The sequence below is a fragment of the Mandrillus leucophaeus genome, unplaced genomic scaffold, assembly GCF_000951045.1.
Source record: "Mandrillus leucophaeus isolate KB7577 unplaced genomic scaffold, Mleu.le_1.0 Scaffold145, whole genome shotgun sequence".
In the NCBI taxonomy this organism is placed as follows: Eukaryota; Metazoa; Chordata; class Mammalia; order Primates; family Cercopithecidae; genus Mandrillus; species Mandrillus leucophaeus.
In genome coordinates, this window is record NW_012101421.1 from 2,989,870 (window position 1) to 3,017,175 (window position 27,306).

A 27,306-nucleotide genomic window follows, 5' to 3' on the forward strand; every position below is an offset into this window, starting at 1 on the left:
TTTTTTTTTTTTTTTTTTGCTTCTTCAAGGCCAGCAGGAGAATATTTCTGCCCCTTTTGGCTAAGATGACATTTCATATAATATAAAAAAATCAAGGGAGTGATAGCCCATTACCTCCTCCATTTTCTATTGGCTATAAGAAATTTACAAGTGTGTGACTCATCAGGGGCTCCTCGAGTATGTCTGCTACACCTCCTACCAAATAATAAATATTATATCTCAGCTTATTGAGTACTTTGTGTAAGCTAGCACTATTCAAAATATTTTACATATATTTATTCATTTAATCCTCACAAAAAAACTCTGGGAAGGTAGGTAGTTAGTTATTCATAGTTCACAAATGAAACTGAACCATGGAGAGTGGATTCTTGTTAGCTAGGAATACCCATCCAAAAAATAAAACAGGAGGAAACAGCAGCAACAACTGTGATGCCACAGAGTCCTTCAGCTACCACACTCTCGCATCATTTCCCTTCATAACAAGACTTCTTACCTCCCTTTTCAGAGCGGTGGTTGCTTTTCCTTCTGCCCTTACCCTAAGGCTCTTTCCTGCCCTCCCTTCAAATACAACTCTGCTTAAAAGTAAATGCCTTGGAGAGTCCTTCCTCCACACGCGTGCACCCAGAATTTTCCCTTCTTGTACTTCTGTTTTCTTCAGAGACCTTAACACAATTTATAGTTACAACTTGATAAAACAGGAGCATGCCTTTCTTTGTTCATTGTTGTATTTCCAACATCTAGCACATAAATTTTTTCAATGGAAGAATGAATGCCTGCATGTGAACTAAAGAAAGTCATGTGGTATAATGGAAAAGGTATTATTTTAGGGAGTCAAATCCTACTTTGCTGCTTACCTACTGCTAGAGTCTGAAGGTTTGTGTTTCCTCATAATTTATATGTTGAAATCCTAACTCCCATAGTGATGTTATTGGACGGTGGAACTTTGGGAGATGATTAGATCATGAGGACAGAGTCTTCATGAAAGGGATTAATTCTCTTATAAGAAACACCAGAAATCTAGCTAGTCCCTTCCACCATGGAGGCAACAGCAAGAAGACATCATCTGTGAATCGAGAAACAGGCCCTCCCCAGACACTGAATCTGCTGATACCTTAATCTTGAATTTTCTGGCCTCTATAGGAGTGAGAAATAAATTTTTGTTGTTTATAAGCTGCCCAGTCTATGGTACTTTTTTTATTGCAGACCAGACAGACTAAGGTACCCATCTTTAGGGTTGTTGAAGGCACTTAGTTAATGATAGTCTTTATTATTGTTGTTGTCTTTTTTGTGGAAGAAGAAGTAGATCAGGGCCAATGTTAAAGGGGAGGAGAGGATAAGACAGTTACATTTGGGCATAGATATTACCAGGCTACAAGGGGGAATTAAAGATATATTAGATACCCTGACTTGGGGACTCTCATAGCATCCTTTCCTTCTCTAGGTATGCCCCATGCCATTAAAAAGGACATTTTACCCTTTACCACTCTAGGTGCAAGGCTCTCGGAGCAGCAGAAGCTGTCTATCTGTTTCACAGTTCCTGGCACATAGTAGATGCTGTGAAATGTTTGTTAAAGAAAGGAATGACTAATAGATAGTCACTTAAACACAGCTGTTCAGTGTATTACAAATGGAAACAGTGATTCATCGATTCCCACTACATTATAACATAACCTTATTTTATCTATACAAGAACATGAGCTTGAGTTTCACTAAATAAAACATTAGTATTCATGACTGGGTACATTGGAAGTCCCCCCCCCCACCCCCCCGCTCTGCTACACACAGAGGGAACATTAAAGAAAATACAATTATAAAAGGTTCTCTTTTAAAACATACACATTCTCATATTTGCTACAACTTGTTCCAATTTTGAAAACATCACTCTCATCGAGGCCCAGCAGAATGTCCCAAGATGTGGCCAAAGGTCCTCCACAAGTTTGTCATAAAGTAGATATACTGTGAACATCAAACACTTCTCTAATTGTGGAGAAGCTGATGAAAGCGTGATCTGTCAGAGGCTTTATTTTTGCCTTTAGATGTCTTTATTTCAGTTATTTTTACTGATTTTGCCACAGGCTACGTCTCTTCCGAGCAGGCTGCTGAAGAATCAGAAATTATAGCACTTTAATAGCAATTCCTGTCTTTGGAATATGAAAACAGATTGATTCTTAGAAAAGGTGTCAGAATTTTAAACTGTAGAATAGTATCTTTGGAAAATAGTTATTGTTTTAACTAATATTGCATGAAAGCTTAAGGGAAATCCCATGTAAGCACAGTAGTTGAAACTGAATACCTGAAACCTTTCAAGAACCAATATTAATATTCTCCTTGTTTCATTTGCTTTTAACATTGCATACATCCCTCAAATATGGCTTTCCTGATTATATATGCTGAAATCCTTAGCAGCAATTATAAGAAAACCCTTTTGTCTTAGAACAAGAGAATTGTTTTCTTTCCTTAATTGGGGCCTAAGAAATTGCTTTCCTACAGTCTTATTCTAAGGAATAGCCTCCCCAACATCTGATAGATTATCTCCTCTGCTGATTTGGAAATGTAGACAGGTCATGTGGTGGGATCGGGAGGATAGTTCTCATTCTCTTGAGAACAGCAAAAGGTTCCACTTGAAAGGAGACCATTATTTTGGCCAAGTGGTTGGATTGGCTAAAAATTCTATTTGCAAAGGAAAAAGAAAAAATCATATGTACTCATATACATATATGTACGTGTGTATATAGATAATTGCATAAATGTGTATGCATGTTCCATGTATGTATATTAAAGTACATGTGTATATATATGTATAGATGGATGTAGAGAGGTACATATATACACATATCACAAAAGCAGTAAGTAGTAGAAAAGGACAGCTTAGAGGAAGACAGGCTTTTATTATGACATGTTCTTTAAAACTCCATCGTAACAATAATGACAAAAAGCCTTCCACATTTCCATGTAAGTGCTGCTTTGTTCAGTAATATTTTCTCTCTGAAATTTACTTTGTGTTCACTTTTGCCTGATTCCACGCATACTTTTAAAACTTACTTGGAGGAAGGATGAAAGCTATATAGGCTTACCTTGTTTTAATTTGCTTTATTGCACTTCACAAATACTGTGTTTTTTGGTAAATTGAAAGTTGGAGGCAACCCTGCACTGAGCAAGTCTATGGGCACCATTCCATTTTTCCAACGGCATGTGTTCATTTTGTGTGTCTGTGTCACATTTTGGTAATTCTCATAATATTTCAAGCATTTTTATTATAATTATATATTTCAATATTAAAATATGATAATGTATTATTATATATATGGCGATATATCATCGGTGATCTTTTTTACTATTGTATTTGTTTTGGGGTTTCACAAACCATGCCCTTTTAAGACAGTGAACTTAATCCATAAATGTGTTCTGACTGTTCACTGAGCAACTGTCTCCCATTTCTCTCCCATACTTCAGGCCTCCCTATTTCCTAAGACAGAGCAGTATTAAAATTAGGCCAATTAATAGCCCTACAATGGCCTCTAAGAGTTCAGGTGGAAGGAAAAGTTGCATACATCTCACTTTTCAATCGAAAACTAGAAATGATTACATTTAGTGAGGAAGGCATGTTGAAAGCTGAGATAGGCCGAAAGCTAGGCCTCTTGCACCAAATAATTAACTGAGTTGTGAATGGAAAGGTAAAGTTCTTGAGGGGAATTAAAAGTGCTACTCCTCTGAACACACAAATGATGAGAAAGGGAAACAGCTTTATTGTTGATACGGAGGAAGTTTTAGTGGTCTGAATAGAAGATCAAATCAGCCACAATACTCCTTTAAGCCAGAGCCTAATATAGAACAAGCCCCTAACTCTTTTTTATTCTCTGAAAGCTTGGAGAGGTGAAGATGTGCTAGAAGGGAACTTGGAAGCTAACAGAGATTAACTCATGAGGTTTAAGGAAAGAAGCCATCTCTATAATCTAAAAGTGCAAGGTGAAACAGCAGTGGTTGATGTAGAAGCCGCAGCAAGTTATTCAGAAGACCTAGCTGAGATTATTGATGAAGGTGGCTGTGTTAAACAACAGATTTTCAATGTAGATGGAATTGGAAAAAGATGTCATCGGGCTTTTATAGCTAGAGAGGAGAAGTCAATGCCTGGCTTGAAAGGATAGACTTACCCTTCTGTTAGGTGCTAATGCAGCTGGTGGCTTTAAGTGGAAGCCAGTGCTCATTTACCATTCCAAAAATCCTATGGCCCTTTAGAATTATGCAAAATCTATTCTGCCTTTGCTCTGTAAATGGAACAGTAAAGCCTGAATGACAGCACATCTGTTTACAACATGGCTTACTGAATATTTTAAGTCCACTGTTGAGACTTACTGCTCAGAAAAAATATCCTTTTCAAAATATACTACTGATTGACAATGCACTGGCTCACTGAAGAAGCTGATGGAGATATAAAAGGAGATTAATGTTGTTTTCATATTATTAATGCAATACATATTTTGCAGCATATGGATCAAGGAGTGATTTCGACTTTCAAGTCTTATTTTTTAATAAATGCATTTTCTATGGCTGCCATCGATAGTGATTCCTCTGATGGTTCTGCACAAGGTGAATTGAAAGTCTTTTGGAAATAATTCACCATTCTGGATGCCATTAAGAACATTTCTGATTTATGGGAGGAGTTCAAAATAGCAACATTAACAGGAGTTTGGAAGAAGTTGATTCTGATATTCATAGATGACTTTGAGGAGTTCAAGACTTCAGTGGAGGAAGTCACTGCAGATGTGATGCAAATAGCAAGAGAACTAGAATTAGTAGTATAGCCTGAAGATGTGAGTGAATTGTTGCAATCTTAGGATAAAACTTTCATAAGTGAGGAGTTGCTTCTTATGTGTAAAGAAAGTGGTTTCTTGAGATGCAATTGACTCTGGGTTAGGATGCTATGAACATTGTTGAAGTAAAAACAAAGGACTTCTAATATTCCATAAACTTAGTTGATAAAGCAGCGGCAGGGTTTAAGAGGATTGACTCCCATTTTGAAAGATGTTCTGCTATGGGCAAAATGCTATCAAACAGCATCACATACTACAGATAAGTTTTTTTGGGAAAGGAAAAGTCAATCAATGCAGCAAATTTTGTTGCCAGCTTATTTTAAGCAATTACCATAGCAATTCAAGCCTTCAGCAGCCACCAACGACCCTGATCAGTTAGCTGCCACCAACATCCATGCAAGACCCTCCACCAGCAAAAAAATTATGACTCACTGAAAGCTCAGATTATTGTTAGTATTTTAAGAAATAATGTATTTTTAATTAAGGTATGTAAATTGATTTTTAGCATAATGCTATTGTACAGTTAATAGACTACAGTATAGTGATAGCTTTTATATGTACTGGGAAACCAAAAAATTTATGTGACTTATTTTTTTGCAACATTCACTTTATTGTTGTAGTTTGGAACTGAATTTGCAGTGTCTTTGTGGTATGCCTGTATAACAGTTTTTATTTAGCCCTCATATGACTAGATACAGTCTTGATTACAGCATTATAATCACAATACTTAAAAATTTATTACATATATTAGGACTTTTTTGACAGTGGTTGCAAAGAATTGTTTCCTTCAGTGGCTTTGACTTGAGGTTTTCAACCTTGTAGGTTAAGGTTTATTACATTATCTTTAATATTTTTTCACTATTTATTCTGAATACTTAGTTCTCACAATATTCTCAGAATAGAAACTTATATTCATTTGTTAAAGAGGGACATAATCTCTAGCATGGGGAAATTCATTGTCCCATGTTTATCACGTTTGGCTGTTTCTGTCAATGATACTTTTACAACGCTTATTGCATCAGTTCCCAAACTATATTCTGGGGAATAGTTGTTCCATGAGATACTGATGGTTGTTCTGTGAGATGATTATAAAGTTTAAAAGTTTGGGAAATACTGTATAATTTATTCTTCAGGATTTAAAATAAATTTTAGCATACTAGATAATACAGTAAATGAAACTACTTAACCATATTTAGTACATGCAGGCTATATTTATTGTATGGAAGAATGCATTTCTTTTAGATGGATTTATCTATTAAAATACCTGTTTTTCAAAACACAATTTTGGTAATATTGTCTTACTGCAATTTTGGAAATAACTTTGAAAACTTATTTGCAAAATTGTCTTTGGCGTACTGCTGATCTATCTCCTTTAGGGAATCCATCCCTCTTAACAGCCTTCTTTCATTTTTATGCCTATCTTTATGTTATTCTAAAGGATAACATTTTCCCTTGTGGATAAATCTTGAGCATATCATTCAGATCTCCTGGGCCATCTGAATTATACTTAGTGGTAAGGAAAAAATTAAAATTTACCTTTTAAAGAGAGTCAATACCCTGGCTTTTATTCATACTGGGATGTAGACTACAAGGGCATTGGGTGTTTGATCATGCAGGGTATAAGTGGCTCAATGATAACAACATATGATAGTTCATATGCTCATTACTCTCTTATATTGTATTGGACTCCTGATTAGTGTCTCACTGTCTAGGTTGTCTTTGCTCTAAAGATCCTATTGATTTTTGTATTGGACACAACAGCTAACATAGTGTACTGCACACACTGTTTACCTTAGTAATGCTAAAAGGCTTGATAGATATTAGCACGTCTACAATACAGATCACCTTCTGCAAGCACATTCTTCCCTTACACCTATCAATATGATGCCACCTGCTCTGATTTTCTTCCTACCTCTTTCTGCTTTTTCTTAGTCTTCCTAACAGGATCTACTTTACCTCCTCATTCCTTTTACATTAGTATTCCTCAGGACTCTGCTTTAAGCCATCTTCTCTTTTGGTAAATATTCTTCGAATGTTCTCATCTATACCCATCTTTCCAACTACACTTTATTTGCTAATCGTTCCTATTTGAAAAAATATTTACCAGTGAGCATCTTGCCCTATTCTCAGTTAATGACATCAACATATCCAAAGCCTTCATTTCTTATTTCTAAATACTGTTTCCCCCTTGTGCCTTTTCCTGTCGTGATGTTTGGTGCCAGCCTCTACCCAGTTAGCAAGCCTTATTCCTGGGAATCATCTTCCACATCTTTGTCTCATGTTTCTTAACCCCAGTTATCTCTCAGTACCATCAATTCTGGTTTTTATACTTCTCTTGAATGTTCTCCTTCCTCTCTGTTTCCACTGCCTGAACAATCTGAAAACTTTTCATCATTGGTTCTGCTGGCTCTTGATGCTAGTTAACAGAAATACCTGTCTTAGTCTTGCCTTTTTCCAGGGCATCCTCTACACTGTAGTAGGAGTAACATATCGAAGACATCTACTGGGAATTATAATCAGCATCCTCACCTGCCCTCTTTCATACCACACTTTTAATCTATCATCAAATTATGCTGGCTCAATCTTCGGGATGTAATCAGAACCTAACCATTTCACGCTGCCTCCAGTGCTGTTACCCCAGTCCAAGCTACTATCATTTTATTCCTGGATTATTGAAAACCCTATATACTAGTGTGCCCAGTAGATCTTTATCTGCTAAAGCTATGCTGTCTAGTACAGTAGCCACTAGCCACTTGAGGCTTTTGAGCACTAGAAATATGGCTCACTAGAATATGAAGTGAGATGTGCTATTAAAAAGATACACTGGATATTGAAGAATTCGTTTTCAAAGAGAATGTAAAAGACCTCATTAACAATATTTTATATTGAATATATGTTGAAATAATATTTTAGATAATTTGGATTAAAGAAAATGCATTATTGAAATTAATTACCTATTTCTTTTATTTTTTCCAACACGATTAGTAGAAAAAATTGAAATCACGTATGTGACTCACCTTTATATTGCTATTAGACAGCAGTACTCTGAATATTTTTCTAAACACAGCAATCAGAGCTAACCTTTGGAAATGTCAGAACTTACCATTCTTTGGACCAACACCCTCCAAAGGCTTTCCAGCCCCCCCCGAGGGAGAAGGCAGTCTGTACAGTGGGTGACAAGGCCCAGGGTGATCCTGTCCCCTCCGCTCCTCTTCCTCCCACTTTCTGCTCTCTAGCTCCAAGGGCCTCCTTGCAAGCCCCACCTGAGGGCCTTTGCATTTACATTCTCTTCGCTTGGCTAACTCTTTCCCAGCTGGCTGTGTGGCTTGCTTTTGCATTTCTTTCTGCTCAAATGTCTCTCATTAATTCTATTAGAGAGGCTCATCCTGCTACCCTCTGTAGAGCAGCAATCATCTTACCTGCACATACTCAATGTGAATGTTTTCTTCATGTTTTGGCTTTACTTTGAATGACTCCTCGTTGCCTGTAGAATGAAGTCCAGATTACTTAGTATTTCTCGGTGCACCATTATTATTTAGACACTTTCTAACTCCAAAACTCACTGTTCTCAGCAACTCTCATACCATGCAGTTAGAATCACTTGCAAGAAACACAAAATAAGAAAACAGTGGTTTAGAAAGTAGAGGTTTAAAGGATTATTATCAAATGTAAATCTATTCTTGCACCAAATTAACATGCATTCTTCTTCAAACGTTGTATGATACGCAAGGAGGACAGTTTATTTAACCCTTTGAATTCGAGCTGGCACCCATTCCTTAAAATGTATGTTAATAGTATCCATACCAAAGACACATGATATACTTACCAAGAAAGAGTATACACCTTTGTAAAAGGATCTCTATGTGAGTAAGTTTTCTTTTAGTGTTTATTTTCCTTTGGAACAAAGATTATGTTCAGAATTTTTCTCCTGCTAATGAAATAGGAACTATAACTTATCAATAGTTAGATACTTCATTATAAGAGAGTTAGGTGATTTGGGGAATGAACATTTCTATTTTGGGTAATCAGGAAAACACATTATAGCTTAGGAATAAATCTTTCAGAAATGTTTATCGTTCCAGTTCATTCAAATATATCTTTCAGACAGTATTTCTTAAAACCCATAAAATTAATGGTGTATTTAAAACATTTCATTGGCATTTATTTCCTAAATCAAATTCAGCACTAATATTTAATTGTACTGTCTGTCACAGCCTGGGGATCTGGCAGTTAAAATTATTTTTCTCTTTTAAAATAAAAATATTTTCCTCCAGGGCTAGCTTTCATATTCTTGAGTGTGTTTATGTCACACTGCCTTGCATTTCCATGTGCTGAGATCTGGAGAATCTGTCAGAGCTAATCTGGATCTGGTATTTATTTGTATCTTAAAATTATGCTGAAATTTTAATTACTCACCATGCCCTTGGCTTCGTAGGATATATGGAACTCAACTTCTGTATGTCAGCTACTGGAGTTAAATTTTAAATCCTTCACTACCCAAAGCAAGGGCAGTACAATAAACTTACTTACTCTCTGCAAGATGCTAAATGTTACACTGACTATAGAAGTTTATAAGGCAAAATCTAAGTCCTCAAATGCAGAATAATTCTAATCCACCGTGCCTTCTATACATGTGCTCCAGAGTGAGTAACTTTCTCTCCCTCTTCAGAGAACTTGCCTTCCACCTGTTAGTCTTAATTGAAATCTGTCTTTACAATATGAATACCTTTTCCCTTTTAATCTTTCTAAATTGAGTTGCCATTTTCTCAAGGCTCTGGAATCACAAGGACATCTATTCAAAGTTAATATTTGTAGAAAAATTTCAGACTTCATAGAGGCATATCATTTATATGACTATCTTGTCCTCACCCTTATTGGCTTTACTAAAACTCCTTTATAACATTTCTCGAAGACTTGTACTCAAGGTTGGCCATCATTTCATCCACCCCATCTCCCAGAATCATCCTGAGCAACTTCGATGTCTCCTGAAATGTTCTCCCAATGACTTTACCTTCTTAATCCTGAAGACCTTCATCCAGTCATAAATATATCTCAGATTTGTTTTTCTTTCATAGCCTTTTACAGAAATACTCCAATACCCTTTCTAGCAATGTCTCAGTTTCATTTTTCCTTCTCTTTTCTGTTACACAGCTACCAAAGTCATCTTTTTAAACACATACCTTTTAGGTTTTTTCCTTGGCTTCAAAAATTTGATGTTTCCCATTGCCTAGAGTGGCGCTTCACAACTTTCCACCATCATGGCTTACATTGAAAAAGGTAATAAATATGCGTGAGTAAACTGAGGGGGAAACTTGGACTAACCTGGGGCCTATGGTATATTTACTGGGCTGCTCCCATGTAAAGCATAAAGCCCAAGCTCTTTAGGTTTGATGTCTTACTTAGGAACCTCCTCACCTTTTCCCTCCTGAAACAGGACTGGAACAAGAACTGGAGGACAGGTCGTTTCAGAGCCAAAGCCAGGTGTTAAATAGGGTGAGACAGGGAGGAGAGAAGCCCTTTGGACCACTGTGGCTCATTTATTGGAGAAAATGTGTAGAATGAGCCACAAAACTGTTCCACAGGAGGACAGCAGGAGAATGAAGCATTTTTCTACAGTCTGTTGTCTCTAATAAATTGGGAGTTGCACCCAGGGACAAACTCTGCATCTCCAGGCTGTACCTGCAGGGGAACTTGAAGTTCTTTTTGTTTCAGAGAAAGTCTTAGAGTGTTACAGGCTTAGGTTGGACCTAAGTGGATTCAGCTGTAGTGGATTCAACTGTTTGCCCTCTTTACTCTGTACTCATGTAGCCAAGATGATATAAAGTGGAGTATCAGAAATGTCTGGTGTAGACTTCCTCTTGTACCACTCAGATCTTGTGCCTCGTATTAAGCTCCCTCTGTCTTTAACTCTTTAAAAAGTAACTGGTCATAATACTAATATATTGGAAAGAAGAAAAAAATGAAAATAACAAGACTTATGACCAGAGGGTTAGTGGATCAGCTATAGGCTGTGCCAGTCTCAAGCTGGTTTTAAGGATGTGGTTGGAGCTCATCATCTCCCTCCTTTGATACTCATTTCTGATTTTCTCACTCTTAGCACTTCTAGAAGTGACCCCGACCACCATCCCTGAGGAGTTTGAGCCATTGGTTGTCTTGCCCTGTCAGGATGTCAATCACCAGGCACGAATAACACCAAGAGATGTCCCAGGGAATCCCCGGCATTCCCAACACCCTTCTGTTCATCCCTTCCCTGTTGCAGCAGTCTTATTTCCTCATGATGGTTAGGGCTGATTGATTATCCTATCTCCTTTCTTTGCCTACTGGTCCAAGAGCATGAGTAATACAAAGTAACCAGACAAAGCTTTGGCTACAATGGGGCCCTTACATTATCCACTAGTGCAGTGGTTCTCAACTAGGGATGATTTTGCCCCCACGGGACATTTGGCAGTGTTTGGAGATGTTTTTTGTTGTTACATCTGATGGGGAATTGCTCCTGGGATCTACTGGGTAGAGTCCAGGGATGGTGCCAAACATCCGACATTACACAGGACATGCCCCCACTAAAAAGAATTATCTAGCCCCAAATGACAACAGTGCCAATCTTGAGAAACCCTGCTGTAATAGAAGTGATTCCCTGCTGGGAACCTGGACTTCTAATCCCACAGAGGCTAGAGCTATGGGGACAGAATGCATGCAGTCTGCAAGTGGTTGTTTGGGAATGATAGTGCAAAGGTTTTTTCATTCTATCCCTTAGTTCCCAGATCCATGTATTCTAGCCATTGGGAACATAGCACCAAACAGCATCCATTTGGTTGAGTGCATAAACCACACTGCAGAGGATAGTGTCCGAGAGTTGTCCAGTCAAAGGATGGGGAAGCTGAGACATTTATTCATTCATATATCAGAGCTTTGGTAAACCTGTGAGGTGGGACATTGACATGGTGATGTAACTGTACATCAGTCATGCTGAACCCAGGTGGGTGAAAAGGGTGTACAAGGACCAAAAGTATCTGTTCTATGTAGAATATATTCAGAATATAAATACTGGGTATTTTTCTTTATTGCCAGTGAATTTCCAGTACCCATACATGTGCCCTGCACAGAGGTTCATATGAGTGGCTTAACAAGTTTCTGTTGAATAAGATGAAATACTTGAGCATGAATAAACAATAAATTAATGAATAAATGAAATGTTGCCTGAAAATTTTCAAGTGTAGTGAATATTTTAGTGTAGTTACCAGTGCCACCTTAAATGAAGACCCTCACGGTCTCGAATCTGTGGCCTCCATGTAGATGTCACAGTGTCAACAATCAGCGTATCTTGCATTTGTTCTCAGTGTCTCTCTTTGCTGGCTTTGATTAGCTATTATCCACCTTAAGATAATACACTTGCTTTTTATGTTCAGTATTTTCCTTTGCTCCTGAATGATGATTCCACTGAAACATTCATGAAGGCATTATTTGAGTTAAATTTTAAAAGAGTGATAGTATTTCAATAGGTGAAAACGGAGTGTAGAGAAGATCAAAAACAAATACAAAAATGAGGATAAGAAATCTGTAAGTGTGTTTTCAGGTAATTATAATCAGTGCTTGGGATATATGAATTCTATATGTGGAAGTAAGAGGAAATCTTTGAAGATCTAGTTGGGTTTACAGTTTACCAGGCCTTTTAGTACCAGATGAAAGCATCTTCACACCTTCATAAATGCCCCAGTTACTGATAGTTATGTTATGTTCTGCTTCTACAGTAATGCTCATGCTCGTTGACAGTATACCTTGTGCTTTTATCTCTAACCATTCTGTCCAGATCCTCTTAGACTCTCATGAGGCTACATCAGGTTCTTCCTACACTCTCATATCCACAAACATATATTCTCCGAGCTTTTACATTTTGAACTTCTTAATTCTCACTCACCTAATGCTTGACATTGTTTAACTTGTTATATGTTTTAAATTCACTCACCAACTACATAAGAAGCCAGCCAAGGATAACACTAATTATTTCTGTCTCCTACACATCAGCAAGCAGAATGCATACATCTAATCTCCTAGTATTCATCCCAGGAGACCAATCTTTTGTTGGGTCGCTTTCCTCTCTCCCTCCTACCCTGCACATGCTCTCACTGGAGCTCCTGCTTGCTCTCCCTTCTCCTTTCTCTGTCTCCTTCTCCCCTCCTCCCCCTCACACATACACCAGCCAGCACCACTCAATTTTTTATTCTTTCCTGCATACTTTTGCTTTGAGTTATTCCTGATGGAACCTTGTTTTTGTCGGCTTATTTTCCTAGATGGGAAGTGATGGAATTTTACGCCTCAGTACTTCAGCTCTAAATAATGAATTCTTTGCATATGCAGCGCAAGGGTGGAAACAGCGACTGGCAGAAGGTAAATTTGTATTTTCTATTATTATGTGACCTATTGGAGTTCACATACTGTACTGAGCTTTGTACCTTTCTCTGATTTCCCAGTCTTTTTCCCCCTACAGTACACTTTAATTTAGTAAAAACTCATATCCCTTTCCAAATGAGTTCACGAATTCTTTTGTTATACTTGACATTATTGATGTCAGATATTTTTGAAGAAAGCATAATTTTATCTTGAACATCGTAAAATTTTTGATGCAGCAACATTTTCTTGGGGATGGTAATTTTAATGACACTGATCCATTATGCATTCTCTTAAGCATCCTGGCACCTAAAGAAAATTCATTGAATGATCTCTTCCCCGGATGTTACTGCTTCACCTTATTCTTGCTTTAGTCACCAAGTTTCTTGAAAGACTAAAAAGTGCCCAATGCTACTATATTTTTCCTCTTTACACACTCACACTGTTACAGTCAGGGTGGGCCCACTCTATATAACTGAAATATTCCTCCTAGAGAAGAATACTAGCCAGGCGTGGTGGCTTACGCCTATTATCCCAGGACTCTGGGAGGCCTTGGCAGGCAGATCGCTTGAGCTCAGGAGTGAAGACCAGCCTGAGCAACATGGTGAAACTCCATCTCTACAAAAAATACAAAAATCAGCCGGGCGTGGTGGTGCATACCTATAGTCTCAGCAACTCGAGAGTCTACAGTGGATGGATCACTTAGGCTCAGGAGGTGAAGGCTGCAGTGATTGACCTACTGATCATGCTACTGCACTCCAGCCAAAGCAACAGAGTGACACCCTGTCTCAAAAAAAATAATAATAATAATTACTAATGGCAAATTCCAATTTACTGTTCTCAGTCCTTACATTTCAAGTTCCTTCACCAATATCTCATTTGTTTTTTCACCCCATCTGACTTGAAACCATCTACTTTAGATTTTAAAAACAGAATTTAAATTATTTTTCTGGGGCTGCATTTCTGCCAGCCCTTGCTCAGCTTTCATCATGATCCCCTATTCTTCCATCTGATGCCTCCAACATTTTCTTTTCTAATCATAGTATTCCCTAAGCTGCCTCATTCACCACCTTGGTTTTAGCTATTGCGAGCAAGCCAAGAATTTTCAAATCTGGCCTTCACCCCCTTACGTAATCACCCCCCCCACTCCTTCCCCAGTGTTTTATTTTCAAGTGCTTAGCAGATCTCATTAGCTGATAACAGGCAGTTTAAACCAAAATGCCCAATATTAAATTCACTAGCTTCTCTTCCCTGTCTACTCCTTCTTCTGTTTCCTGTATTTCTATAATGTCACAACTGTCCTCATAGTTCCTCAGTTTGAAACCTTACCGATGTCTTTGATCCTCTTCCTTTTCTCCATGCCTATCTGGTCATGAACTGTTACTTGATTGTACTTGATTCCTCTTCAACATTCCTGCTGCTACTGGCCCAACGGTATCTCCACCTCTCCTGTGTGCTATTCAGTAGCCCTATAGCTGCAGTCCTCCAGTTCTTCACCCTGTTGTCAGACCTGTTTTTCTAGACAGCTTATTTGGCCATGTTCCTTCTACACTGAATGCCACCAGAACCTCCCCCTGTCTCTCATAGAAAAGTGAAGAACATTCTTTAGAACATGTATTGGGTAACTGACCTCAGCTTTTATTTCCCATTTTATTTCTTCATATGTTTTACTCACAATTGGCCACTCAAAAGATCATAAATATATGGATTCATACCTCTGGCCTTGTGATTTAATTACTTTATAAAAGCCTGAGTAACCTTCAAAATTTAACTCAAGAATCAGCTCCTATATGTGGTCCTCCTTAATCAACGTAGGCAGAATTAAGCGCTTTACTTTCTATATTTCACTACATTTATTATTATGGCCTATACGGGGCTTTATACATTATAGTATAGTCTATTTCCAGCAGACTGATTTCCTTAAGGACGGTGAATATACTCTCTTTTATTTGTAGCCCCTAGCATGTAATACATTTGCTACATTCTTTAGCGTTCTTCTAAAGCATTTAGCTTTAGCATTTTTATGAACATCTTGAGTGATGTTCATAAAAAGGGAAGCTGTAGAAATGTTATCATTATTTGTCCTAGTGCTTTTCAAGATCCGTAACAGTTTACTCAGATGAATTATATGTTTTCTTTATTAATTGGCAAAAGATGTGACCACATTTACTCAATACATTAGCATTTTCTTTTTAGGAGAGTTTACCCCAGAAATGCAATTGCGGATAAGGCAAGAAATTGAGAAGGAAAAGAAAACAGAACCTTGGAAAGAAAAATTCTTTGAGAGGTTTTATGGAGAAAAGTAAGTACTAGAGTATTTTTTCTCATTTCTCTGAGAAGGGAATGAAAATGTAATTCTCTGCTTCACATAGCACACTCATATGCTGTAAAACTTAATAAACCTATGATAAAAGGCAATAGTCCCTCAGTGTAAGAAATTGCAGATGAAATTATAGTGGTATATCAGCACTTAAATTTTTAAAAAATGCATTTTCAAGGGTTTATAACTTGTTCATGAAATTTTATTTCGGTCTGAAAGTAGCACATGAAATCTTAAAGAAGTCACTTGAATTTCTTAACAGATTTGAGTAAAATTCTCCTGTTTTCAAGTATGTTCATGGATTAATGCTTTATAGATAAGTAATTTTAGGCACGTGTTTAATTCTCACATTTTTCTGAAAATATTGACTGTGCCTAATGCATTTTAATCTTTGTTTAGTCCTTGTTTTGGGGAGAGCCTGAGATATTATCTTTTGCTTTATCTTCCTCTTCAAATGTAATCTGTGTTTAATTTATGTGTGTGTGTGAGCTTTTTTTTTAAGTAACACGAGCCTTTACATCATAGTGTGGTAGCAGATAAACTAACCCTGAGAGCAGTTTCACCTTTGCCTCATGTTTAGCAGAGACACATTCTGCTTTGGCAATATTAGTGTCTCAGAAAATCAGATCCCTAAAAAAGGAGGGGTTTAAGAACTTACTATTGACGGTCACTTCAGAGCCCCCTTAGAGGAACTCACGCTCCACCTCCCACATACAAATCAATGCTTGAAAGTTGTTATTTTGTGTAAAGGACACAGGTGGTTGCAGGTAACAAGATCTATGTCATGTGATCTCATTTCACACAATTACACCTGTAAATGGGGGAAAGACAGACATGCCAGAAGGAGTCTCACGTGAGAGCTCTTCATGTAAAGAAATTAGATACTTAACAGACCACTTGGAGTAGGGTGCTCAGAGTATGCTGGCCTTCATGAATTGTCCTAAATGGCACTCTGTAGTCCTCTTGAGTAGGAAGGCCTGTTTTTAATTGCTGTGCCAGGATTTCTGTGTGTGTGTGTGTGTGTGTGTGTGTATTTATTTATATACTATATATGTATATATTTTTATATATATGTATATATACACACATATATATTAAGCAAAACCAAATAAAGATAATTAATGTCTTTTCTCAAACATTAAAAATGTGACAAGCTAGTTATATGTCTTCACATGAAGTCACCAGCAATATCACTCAAGCCTGGCTAAATCAAAATCTAGGAGTTGTGCCCAGGAGTCTGTGTTTTAGAAACTTGCCAGGAGTCATGCTGTTGCCCAGCAGGATTAAGAACCCTGGAGGATAAGATTAAAGACCACTTAGGAGCCTTCTTCCCTCTCCTTTTGCCTGTGAAAGAAAATGCTGGGAGCGCTCTTTTTAGTAATGGCAGAAGCCTAACTGAGATAGTACCTCCAAAGCATTGGTTCTTAATTTTTAGTGATAGATCCATTCTTTTATTAAATTAATGTATTTATCTAACATCTCCTCTGTGCCAGACACTCTCCTGGATGCCAGGGACGCAGTTGTTTGTAGGACCACCTAAGCTCTACTCCCAGAGAACCTCAGTTCAAGGGACTTACATTACAGAGAACTTTCTTTCATGTAACAAATAATCATTGAGTATACACTGGCTCTGATATGCTTCTAAGAGCTTTGCAAATGTTTCACTTAATCCTCCCAACAATTTCATAAGATGGATACCATTATTCATAATTTTTTTTAATTAGGAAGCTGAGGGAAAGTGAAGCTAAGTAATTTTCCCAGGTTTATAACAGTGAGGTTACGTAACTTGCTTGGGGTCTTAATCCTGCAAATCCTTCTCAGAAAAATTCACGCACAGGCATATTTTTTGCATGAAATTTAGAGGCTTTCCAGATTCCCTTAGATACCAGATCTAGGGCCTATATTGTTAATAAACATTAACAATTGAGCTCTTGCTGTCATTAAGCTCTGAATACAAAACATACTTCTACTTAGCCTTTTTTTTTTTTTTTTTTTTTTGCTGTAGTTTATCAGTAGCTTTTGTCCTCTCACATCACTGGACTTGTCTCTTGATCTTTTCTGTCTTTCATTACATATTGCATGCAGATATATTTTGAATAGTTCATTGACTACCCTTCTCATTTTGTTGCTCCCAGGTTACCTTTATTCCCCTAGCACCAGACAGTTTGTAGTTGACTGACACCATGTGCCTTTTCATTGCTCTAAGTTTTTTTTTCAAAAATGTGTCTAAACATTTATACTAGTGTCCAGTTAAGATCTGTCTTAGTTTTCAATTTTTTTAGGTATTTATTATGATTCTCACTTGCCTAATTTCTTTATAATATAGTATTATTCTATATTTGTTTTACATCATTTGTATAAATGCTAAGTATTACAGGGCTTGGCTTGTGAATTTGTGTCTAGATTTCTGGAGGCCAGGGTTTTCCTTTGCGTAGTATGAGGAACTGTGAATATCTTCCTCCTCCTATGCCTTATGCAATCTTAAATCTGTTTTTCTGTGAAAATAAGAAAATGTTGACATGGGCATATTTTATACAGTGCTGTTGTGTATATAAACTTACCTATCTGCATGTTTAATAATATTATTAACCACCTAGCAGAAATTTGGCTGCCAGTGGATAGATTTCTGTATGTTACGTACTTATTCTAGTATCAATGGTACCTCTGCTTGACCTAGTCCCAGGGAACCTTATTTCTTGAAGATTATTCTGCTTTAAATTTATCCGTAATGTTGTTTTTCTGATCTTCTCAGTATATAGTATAGTTATAAATTGTAGCTTAGTTTGAATTCATCTTAGAGAACATTGAAAGGAAAGAGAATATTTATGAAGGCAGTATTTTCTACCTTTTCAGAGATTTCTGAATTTAAATAAAGAAGGCAATGGCCAAATACCCAAAAACTGTATTCAACGTTATTTCCCTTTCACATTGAGGATTTTTAAAAAGCAAAGGTTAAAGTGGTTTTCACTGAGGTGTTGTTTGCATCAATGTTACTATGACTATATTTCTTCACTTAAATGTGCTTTTTCCTCTGGAAATGTTCTCTCTCCTGCTTATCTTTCTCATTGCCTGTACCCCAATTTAACTTCATTTAGAGCAGCATGTTTCTCTACCATGTGATGCTGACAATGTAAATTATATGACAGAAAACAGTGATTTACAGTACCCTTGACTGTAACTCTGTTTAGATTTGCCTTAAGACCTGAACATCATGCTCAATTATTTCTTGATTTTTCGGTACCTGTCATGTATGGAATATCTTCACAGTAAGAGATCTGCATGAAAGAATTTAAAAGTCTTGCTTCACACAAATGTAAGCTGATAGAATAACTTTGATAACCCCAAATATGTTCTGTTATTCTTTAACGAAATGTCCATGTTGTCTTAGGTTAGACAGTTAGATGCCAAAATAAGATGATTGAGTAATACTTCTTAGATTAGTTTAAGAAAACCAATCTTTGGAACTCATTTCAATTTCAGAATTTGGTGAATTTCATTCATCTTCCATTGATCTTAATTTCTTGGTTCTCTTGTATCCTCCAAAAACTATATAATTTCCTATTATAAGAGCATCTTTCTACTTCTGTATTTAAAAAATATATATCCTATATGTTATTTTGCTTTTCTGCTCATATTTTCTAATACTTTGTTGTGTGTAATTTTCTTATTCCTTTATTAACACTTGGTAAGCCTCATATCTCCTTATTTTACAAAATAAAAATCTGGACTGTTCTTAACCAGAAGTAGAGTTTTAGTTGAGATTATAAAAGCAGCAAAGAAGTATCATCATTATAAACTGGTTTACATAAATTAAGCATGTTAGTGATTATAAATATTTTCTAATACTTTGTTGTATGTAATTTTCTTATTCCTTTACTAACACTTGATAAGGTTCATATCTCCTTGCTTTACAAAATAAAAATCTGCACTGCTCTTAACCAGAAGCAGAGTATTAGTTGAGATTATAAAAGCAGCAAAGAAACATCATCATTATAAACTGGTTTACATAAATTAAGCATGTTAGTGATTATAAATGTAATTTGATGCACTTCTATTGAATACTGCATTCCTGAGAGATCCCAGTTGTACCTTTCATGTTTTGTGGTTGAGCAATAATTTCTTATCTCTAATTTCTGTACAGGCTGGGCATGTCAAGAGAGGAATCTGTGAAGCTCACTACTGGACCAAACAATGCCGGAGCTCAGAGTAGTTCTTCATGTGGGACTTCTGGCCTTCCAGTTTCTGCACAGACACCCTTGGCAGAACAACAGTCAAAAAGCATGAAAAGCCCAGCTTCTCCAGAGCCTGGTTTCTGTGCTACTCTTTGCCCTATGGTAGAAATTCCAGCTAAAGATATAATGGCAGAATCGGAGTCAGAGGATATCTTGATCCCTGAAGAATCTGTAATTCAGGAGGAAATTACAGAAGAGGTAGAGACTAGTATCTGTGAATGCCAGGATGAAAATCATAAGACAATACCTGAATTTTCTGAGGAGTCTGAAAGTCCAACCAATTCTCATGAAGAACCCCAAACAGCACCTCCTGAAGATAACTTGGAGTCCTGTGTTATGATGAATGATGTTTTAGAAACTTTGCCTCATATTGAAATTAAGATAGAAGAGAAGTCAGAATCACCCCAGGAAGAAATGACAGTTGTTATCGATCAGTTAGAAGTCTGTGATTCTCTTGTTCCTTCCACTTCATCTGTGACTCATGTCAGTGACACAGAACATAAGGAGTCAGAAACTGCGATAGAGACCAGTACCCCCAAAATAAAAACAGGGTCATCTTCTCTAGAAGGCCGGTTTCCAAATGAAGGAATTTCTGTAGATATGGAGCTACAGAGTGACCCTGAAGAACAGCTTTCAGAAAATGCCTGCATCTCTGAAACGTCCTTTTCTTCGGAGAGCCCAGAGGGAGCCTGTACCAGCCTGCCTTCCCCAGGAGGGGAAACACAGTCCACATCAGAAGAATCATGTACTCCAGCCTCCTTTGAGACAACATTTTGTTCTGAGGTGTCTAGCACTGAAAATACAGACAAATACAACCAGAGAAATTCCACTGATGAAAACCTTCATGCATCTTTGATGTCAGAAATCTCTCCAATATCCACTTCACCTGAACTATCAGAAGCATCTCTTATGTCCAATTTACCATTAACATCTGAAGCATCACCAATATCCAACTTACCTTTAACATCAGAAACCTCACCGATGTCCGACTTACCTTTAACATCAGAAACTTCTTCAGTGTCTTCCATGCTTCTCACCTCTGAGACCACTTTTGTATCCAGTTTGCCACTTCCTTCAGAAGCGTCTCCAATTTCTAACTCTTCCATAAATGAGAGAATGGCACATCAGCAAAGAAAGTCACCTTCTGTATCTGAAGAACCGCTCTCCCCGCAGAAAGATGAGTCTTCCGCCGCTGCCAAACCTGTGGGAGAGAACCTTACCTCACAGCAGAAGAATCTATCTAATACTCCAGAACCCATCATAATGAGTTCTTCTTCCATTACTCCTGAAGCGTTTCCGTCTGAAGATTTGCACAATAAAACCCTGAGTCAGCAAACTTGTAAATCCCATGTTGACACTGAGAAGCCCTACCCTGCTTCGATTCCAGAACTTGCTTCTGCGGAAATGATAAAAGTTAAAAATCATAGCGTCCTGCAAAGAACAGAAAAAAAAGTGTTATCTTCACCATTGGAATTATCTGTCTTTTCTGAAGAGACAGAGAATAAGGGAAATGAGCTTCCATCTGCTAAATTACAGGACAAGCAGTATATCTCATCAGTGGATAAGACTTCATTTTCAGAAGGCTCTAGAAATAAGACACATAAGCAAGGGAGTACACAGAGTCGGTTAGAAACCTCACATACTTCCAAGTCCTCAGAGCCCTCCAAGTCACCTGATGGGATGAGAAATGAAAGTAGAGATTCAGAGATCTCAAAGAGGAAAACTGCAGAGCAGCACAGCTTTGGAATCTGTAAGGAAAAGAGAGCTAGGATAGAAGATGATCAGTCAACCCGGAACATATCATCTAGCAGCCCATCTGAGAAAGAACAGCCTCCAAGAGAGGAACCAAGGGTTCCCCCTCTCAAGGTATGGTATTAAACAAAAGACAATTCCGTAGATAGGCTTTTCCTATTTAGAAGCCTAATTTTTCAAGAATAATTAGATTTTCTTCCTTCTAGGTTTTATGCAGCAATTTATAATATCATCCTCTAATAGTAAATGATCTTCTTTATGACCTTGTGTTGAATTCATAAAAGCAGTTTAGATACGTGCATATGTTTAGACCCAGCATTAAAGAAAAGCGAATTAAAGAAAGAGAATAGGGCTGGAAATGTCTCCAGGCCACTGAGACCCCTGGGTTTATGGGGATTTCCCGGTGTAGGGCAGAGACCTGTGGGAACCTGGGAACATGTGAAAGATAACGTAGCGTCCTATGAACGTTCTTGAGAGAACTTACGGCATAAACCCAGTGTAATTTTTTTTTGAGTTTCTACCCTCTGTCATTTATACTGACTTGATGCTTTTATCTAAGTGCATTTATACTGTTGTACTGTAAAGTGGATTATTCCATCATAGCATTGGTCTAGAATTATAAACATCTCAAGCTTCTTGAATAAAAAAATATGCTCTATCTGTAGATATAAAATCTATGAAATTTTCATTTTATATATGACTCGTGTTCTCCACAGGCTGACTTTAAAAGTATGGTTGTACTTACTCTTTTTAATAAAGCAATCTCTAGTAAGCAAGATTCTAGAGGTGTAAAAGATGAGCATTAAGTTCAATTAAAAACTCACTATGCATTTTAATTTCTGAAGCAATAGAAATAATAATAGCAACTTTTCATAGGAGATATTTTTAAACATGCCAGTCTGTCAAAAGCTAATTTTCAAAGTCATATGGACTTTATGTAAAGAAAGAAAGATAGATAGATAGATAGATAGATAGATAGATAGATAGATAGATAGATAACAACATGAGGGAAATTTGTAGTCATGGAAATGTTCTGTATCTTAATTGTATCAATGTCAGTATCCTGGTTGTGATATGTCAGAATCTTGCCAGATGTTACCATCTTGCCATATTATTGAGCACATAGTTAATAAATTAAGCACTGTGAAGAAAAGGTAAATACTACAAGAATATTTGATGTTTGGTCTTAAGAGCTCTTTTTTTAAGGATATTTAAGTTTAATTATTTAAAATATGTTTAATTTTTTACACTAGGAAAAATATTAAAAGAGCAAATTGAATCTTCTCCCCAAAATTATCCTTTCTTTTCTTGGCCTTTGGAATAGAAGAGAGACTTCACAAGCAGTTTGAAAATGAGAAACAAATGGATGCAGCACACCAACATGGCACAAGTATACATATGTAACAAACCTGCACGTTGTGCATATGTACCCTAGAACTTAAAGTATAATTTTAAAAAAAAAAAGGAAAATGAGAAACAAGATAGCTCAGGATGACAATTTCATCTATCAAAGTTCCAAAGCATAATTCTAAATTGATATGTATAATCTGGAAAAAAGGGAAACAGAATACATGGAAATAGCACCGAATGGGAAGCCCAAAGGCTGTAGTCACTCACTGGTTATATGACCGCAGGACAAACTGCTTTACCTGCACAGCCTCAGTTTCCTGAACTGTGAAATGAGGGATGTCAACTAGAGTCTTTCCAGCTCTACACAGCCATGTCTAAGAATGCTTTTAGTGACTAGAGCAACACAGCCTTGCTATGGAATGCTGGCTGTTAGACCTTGTGCCTCATGAATTTGGTGATGAATCTGTGAGTCTCGTAATTACCAAGAATTGGTAAACAGTATGGGTTGGGACGTTTACAAAATTCAGCAGATTGTGGATTACCAATATCAAAAGAAACTGCCCAATGCATAAATTCTTTAGAGGCAGAAAATCAGAGTTTCCCTTGCTTTTATGCAAATGTAATGATAATACAATCCCTTTGGAAAACAGAACACTCTGACAAATGTAGTCTCATTCCATCTTTAAAACAGCTCTTTGAAGGAAATAGACCAGAAATAACTAGTCTCATTTTACAACTGAGTTGACAAACTTCTCTTGTGTTCTTATCATACATGTATAAAGCAGCATGCAGGGTAGCATGGGAGTGCATAAAAATCATACAACATGGCACATGTATACATATGTAACAAACCTGCACGTTGTGCACATGTACCCTAGACCATAAAATATAATTTTAAAAAAAGGAAAAATCATAGAGTTCTTGGCTCAGAGAGGTTATTGGAGAAACTGAGGTACACAGTGATTAGCCTAGGATCACAGTTCCTTTGTGTAAAGTCAAAATGAGAATTCTAATTGTATCTCAGTCACGGCTTTTTTCTTTGGGTCAAATTAAGACAGACAAATAGAGTTGAAGTTCCAGTTTTTTATGCCACTAAAAAAGATAATTTCAAAATTAAATATCTTGAAGTCTTTTTAGCCTACTGTAATTCTAGAAGCATGAATTTTGTATCCATTTATATGACACATTAAGAAGATGCTTCATTTCCATTCCAAATGAAGTTACAATGGATGTTTTTGTAGATTAAAAACAGATTAAAAACTTAATTTTTTATATTCATGCTACATTTCTTGTTGCTTTATACCCTAAAGGCACATCCAGGGATTTAGGTGTAGTTCATGGCACATTTTGAGATTATCTTTTCCCTTGCATTATCACATTCTACGTGCCTCCTCTGTGATCATATATGAAGCACATTATATATTTTTTTTCTCTCCTTTTAGATTCAGCTTTCCAAAATTGGGCCACCTTTTATAATCAAGAGCCAACCAGTCTCCAAACCCGAGTCTCGAGCATCCACTAGCACATCCGTCAGTGGCGGGAGGAACACAGGAGCCAGGACCCTCGCAGATATCAAGGCCCGGGCCCAACAAGCTCGGGCCCAGCGAGAGGCTGCTGCAGCTGCTGCCGTAGCTGCTGCAGCGAGCATTGTCTCTGGAGCCATGGGAAGCCCAGGAGAGGGTGGAAAGGCGAGAACCCTGGCACACATCAAAGAACAGACAAAGGCTAAGCTCTTTGCAAAGCATCAAGCTCGAGCCCATCTCTTCCAGACCTCTAAAGAGACCCGGTTGCCTCCGCTCAGCTCAAAGGAAGGGGCTCCAAACTTAGAAGTCTCTTCTACCCCTGAAACAAAAATGGAAGGTTCGACTGGTGTCATTATTGTCAATCCAAACTGTAGATCTCCTAGCAACAAGTCTGCCCACCTCCGGGAGACCACCACTGTACTACAGCAGTCTCTTAACCCAAGTCAACTTCCAGAAACTGCCACTGACTTATCTGTGCATAGTTCTGATGAAAACATACCTGTGTCACATTTATCTGAGAAAATTGTTTCATCTACCTCTTCTGAAAATAGCAGTGTGCCCATGCTTTTTAATAAAAATTCTGTCCCTGTATCTGTTTGCAGCACTGCTATATCGGGAGCAATTAAAGAACATCCCTTTGTGAGTTCTGTTGATAAATCCTCTGTCCTAATGTCTGTTGACAGTGCAAACACTACAATTTCTGCTTGTAATATAAGCATGTTAAAAACCATCCAGGGAACTGACGCTCCATGCATAGCCATTATACCAAAATGTATTGAAAGCACTCCCATTTCAGCCACTACAGAGGGCTCCAGCATATCAAGCTCCATGGATGATAAGCAGTTACTAATATCAAGCAGCAGTGCTAGTAACTTAGTCTCCACTCAGTACACCTCTGTGCCAACTCCCTCCATCGGAAACAATTTGCCAAACCACCTCTCCGCTAGCTCTGTCTTGATTCCCCCGACGGGAATTAACAACAGATTTCCTCCTGAGAAGATAGCCATACCTGGGAGTGAAGAACAGGCCACTGTATCCATGGGTACCACTGTGAGAGCAGCCTTCAGCTGCAGTGATTCCGTAGCGGTCACAGACTCTCTGGTTGCACACTCAGCCGTTGCAATGTTTAGTGGAAACATGCTGACCATAAACTCTTATGATAGTCCTCCCAAGTTAAGTGCTGAAAGCCTGGACAAAAATTCAGGGCCTCGAAACAGGGCAGATAATTCTGGAAAACCTCAGCAACCACAAGGGGGCTTTGCACCAGCAGCCATAAACCGATCAATTCCGTGTAAAGTCATCGTTGACCACAGCACCACGCTGACCTCCAGTTTGTCTCTGACTGTCTCCGTTGAAAGTTCAGAAGCCAACTTGGACCTGCAGGGCAGGCCAGTGAGGACAGAGGCATCCGTACAGCCCATGGCGTGTCCTCAGGTCTCTGTGATTAGCAGGCCTGAGCCAATTGCCAGTGAAGGTGTAGATCACAGTTCCACTTTCATTGCTGCTTCGGCAGCAAAACAAGAGTGTAAAATATTGCAGGCCACCTGCACAAGTCTCCGAGAATTACCCCTTGTTCCAGATAAATTAAATGAGCCGACTGCTCCCAGTCATAACTTTGCTGAGCAGGCACGTGGCCCAGCTACGTTCAAAAGTGAGGCAGACACAACCTGTAGCAATCAGTATAACCCAAGTAACCGGATTTGCTGGAGTGATGATGGGATGAGGAGCACAGGACAGCCTTTGGTTACTCACTCGGGTTCAAGTAAACAAAAAGAATATCTAGAGCAAAATTGTCCAAAGGCTATCAAAACTGAACATGCCAGCTACTTGAACGTGTCCGAACTTCATCCCAGGAATCTCATAACAAATGTCGCTCTTCCTGTGAAATCTGAACTTCATGAAGCAGACAAGGGCTTTAGAATGGACACTGAAGACTTCCCCGGCCCTGAGCTGCCTCCTCCAGCTGCAGAGGTAGCCTCTAGTGTACAACAAACACAGAACGTGAAAGCTTCCACCTCGAGCCCCATGGAAGAGGCTATTTCCTTGGCTACCGACACCCTGAAAAGAGTCCCTGGTGCAGGGAGCTCAAGCTGTCGTCTGTCCTCTGTGGAAGCTAACAACCCGCTGGTGACGCAGTTACTACAGGGCAACCTGCCTTTGGAAAAAGTGTTGCCGCAACCCAGATTGGGAGCCAAGCTTGAAATCAACAGGCTTCCGTTGCCTCTTCAAACTACCTCAGTGGGTAAAACAGCGCCAGAGAGAAACGTTGAAATTCCGCCCAGCTCTCCAAATGCAGATGGTAAGGGCTACTTGGCAGGGACTCTTGCACCACTCCAAATGAGAAAGCGAGAAAACCACCCCAAAAAGAGAGTAGCTAGGACTGTAGGAGAACACACTCAAGTTAAATGTGAACCAGGAAAATTGTTGGTGGAGCCAGATGTTAAAGGGGTGCCTTGTGTCATCAATTCTGGCATGAGTCAGCTGGGACACAGCCAGACATTTAAGCAAGAATGGCTAAACAAGCACTCCATGCAGAACAGAATTGTTCACAGCCCTGAGGTCAAACAGCAAAAGAGACTGCTCCCCTCGTGTAGCTTCCAGCAGAACCTATTTCATGTTGACAAGAATGGCGGCTTCCACCCTGACGCTGGTACCTCACACAGACAGCAGTTTTACCAAATGCCTATGGCTGCCAGGGGCCCCATTCCTACTGCAGCTCTATTACAGGCCTCTTCCAAGACCCCAGTGGGGTGTAATGCATTTGCCTTCAACAGGCATCTTGAACAGAAGGGATTGGGAGAGGTTAGTCTTTCCTCAGCACCTCACCAGCTAAGGTTAGCCAACATGTTATCTCCCAATATGCCCATGAAAGAAGGTGATGAGGTGGGAGGCACTGCACATGCAATGCCAAACAAAGCACTAGTACATCCGCC

The 27,306-nt window shown here is 38.3% G+C and overlaps 1 protein-coding gene across 1 annotated transcript in view; it reads left to right on the plus strand.

Moving 5' to 3' along the window:
* Positions 1-27,306, plus strand: part of ASXL3 (additional sex combs like transcriptional regulator 3) — a 139,946-nt gene that overhangs the window by 111,906 nt on the left and 734 nt on the right. Inside the window, exons 8-11 of the mRNA XM_011974444.1 lie at positions 13,100-13,196; positions 15,393-15,498; positions 19,658-21,614; positions 24,293-27,304. Coding sequence (XP_011829834.1) covers positions 13,100-13,196; positions 15,393-15,498; positions 19,658-21,614; positions 24,293-27,304 — 5,172 coding nt within the window. The remainder of the gene's footprint in view (positions 1-13,099; positions 13,197-15,392; positions 15,499-19,657; positions 21,615-24,292; positions 27,305-27,306) is intronic.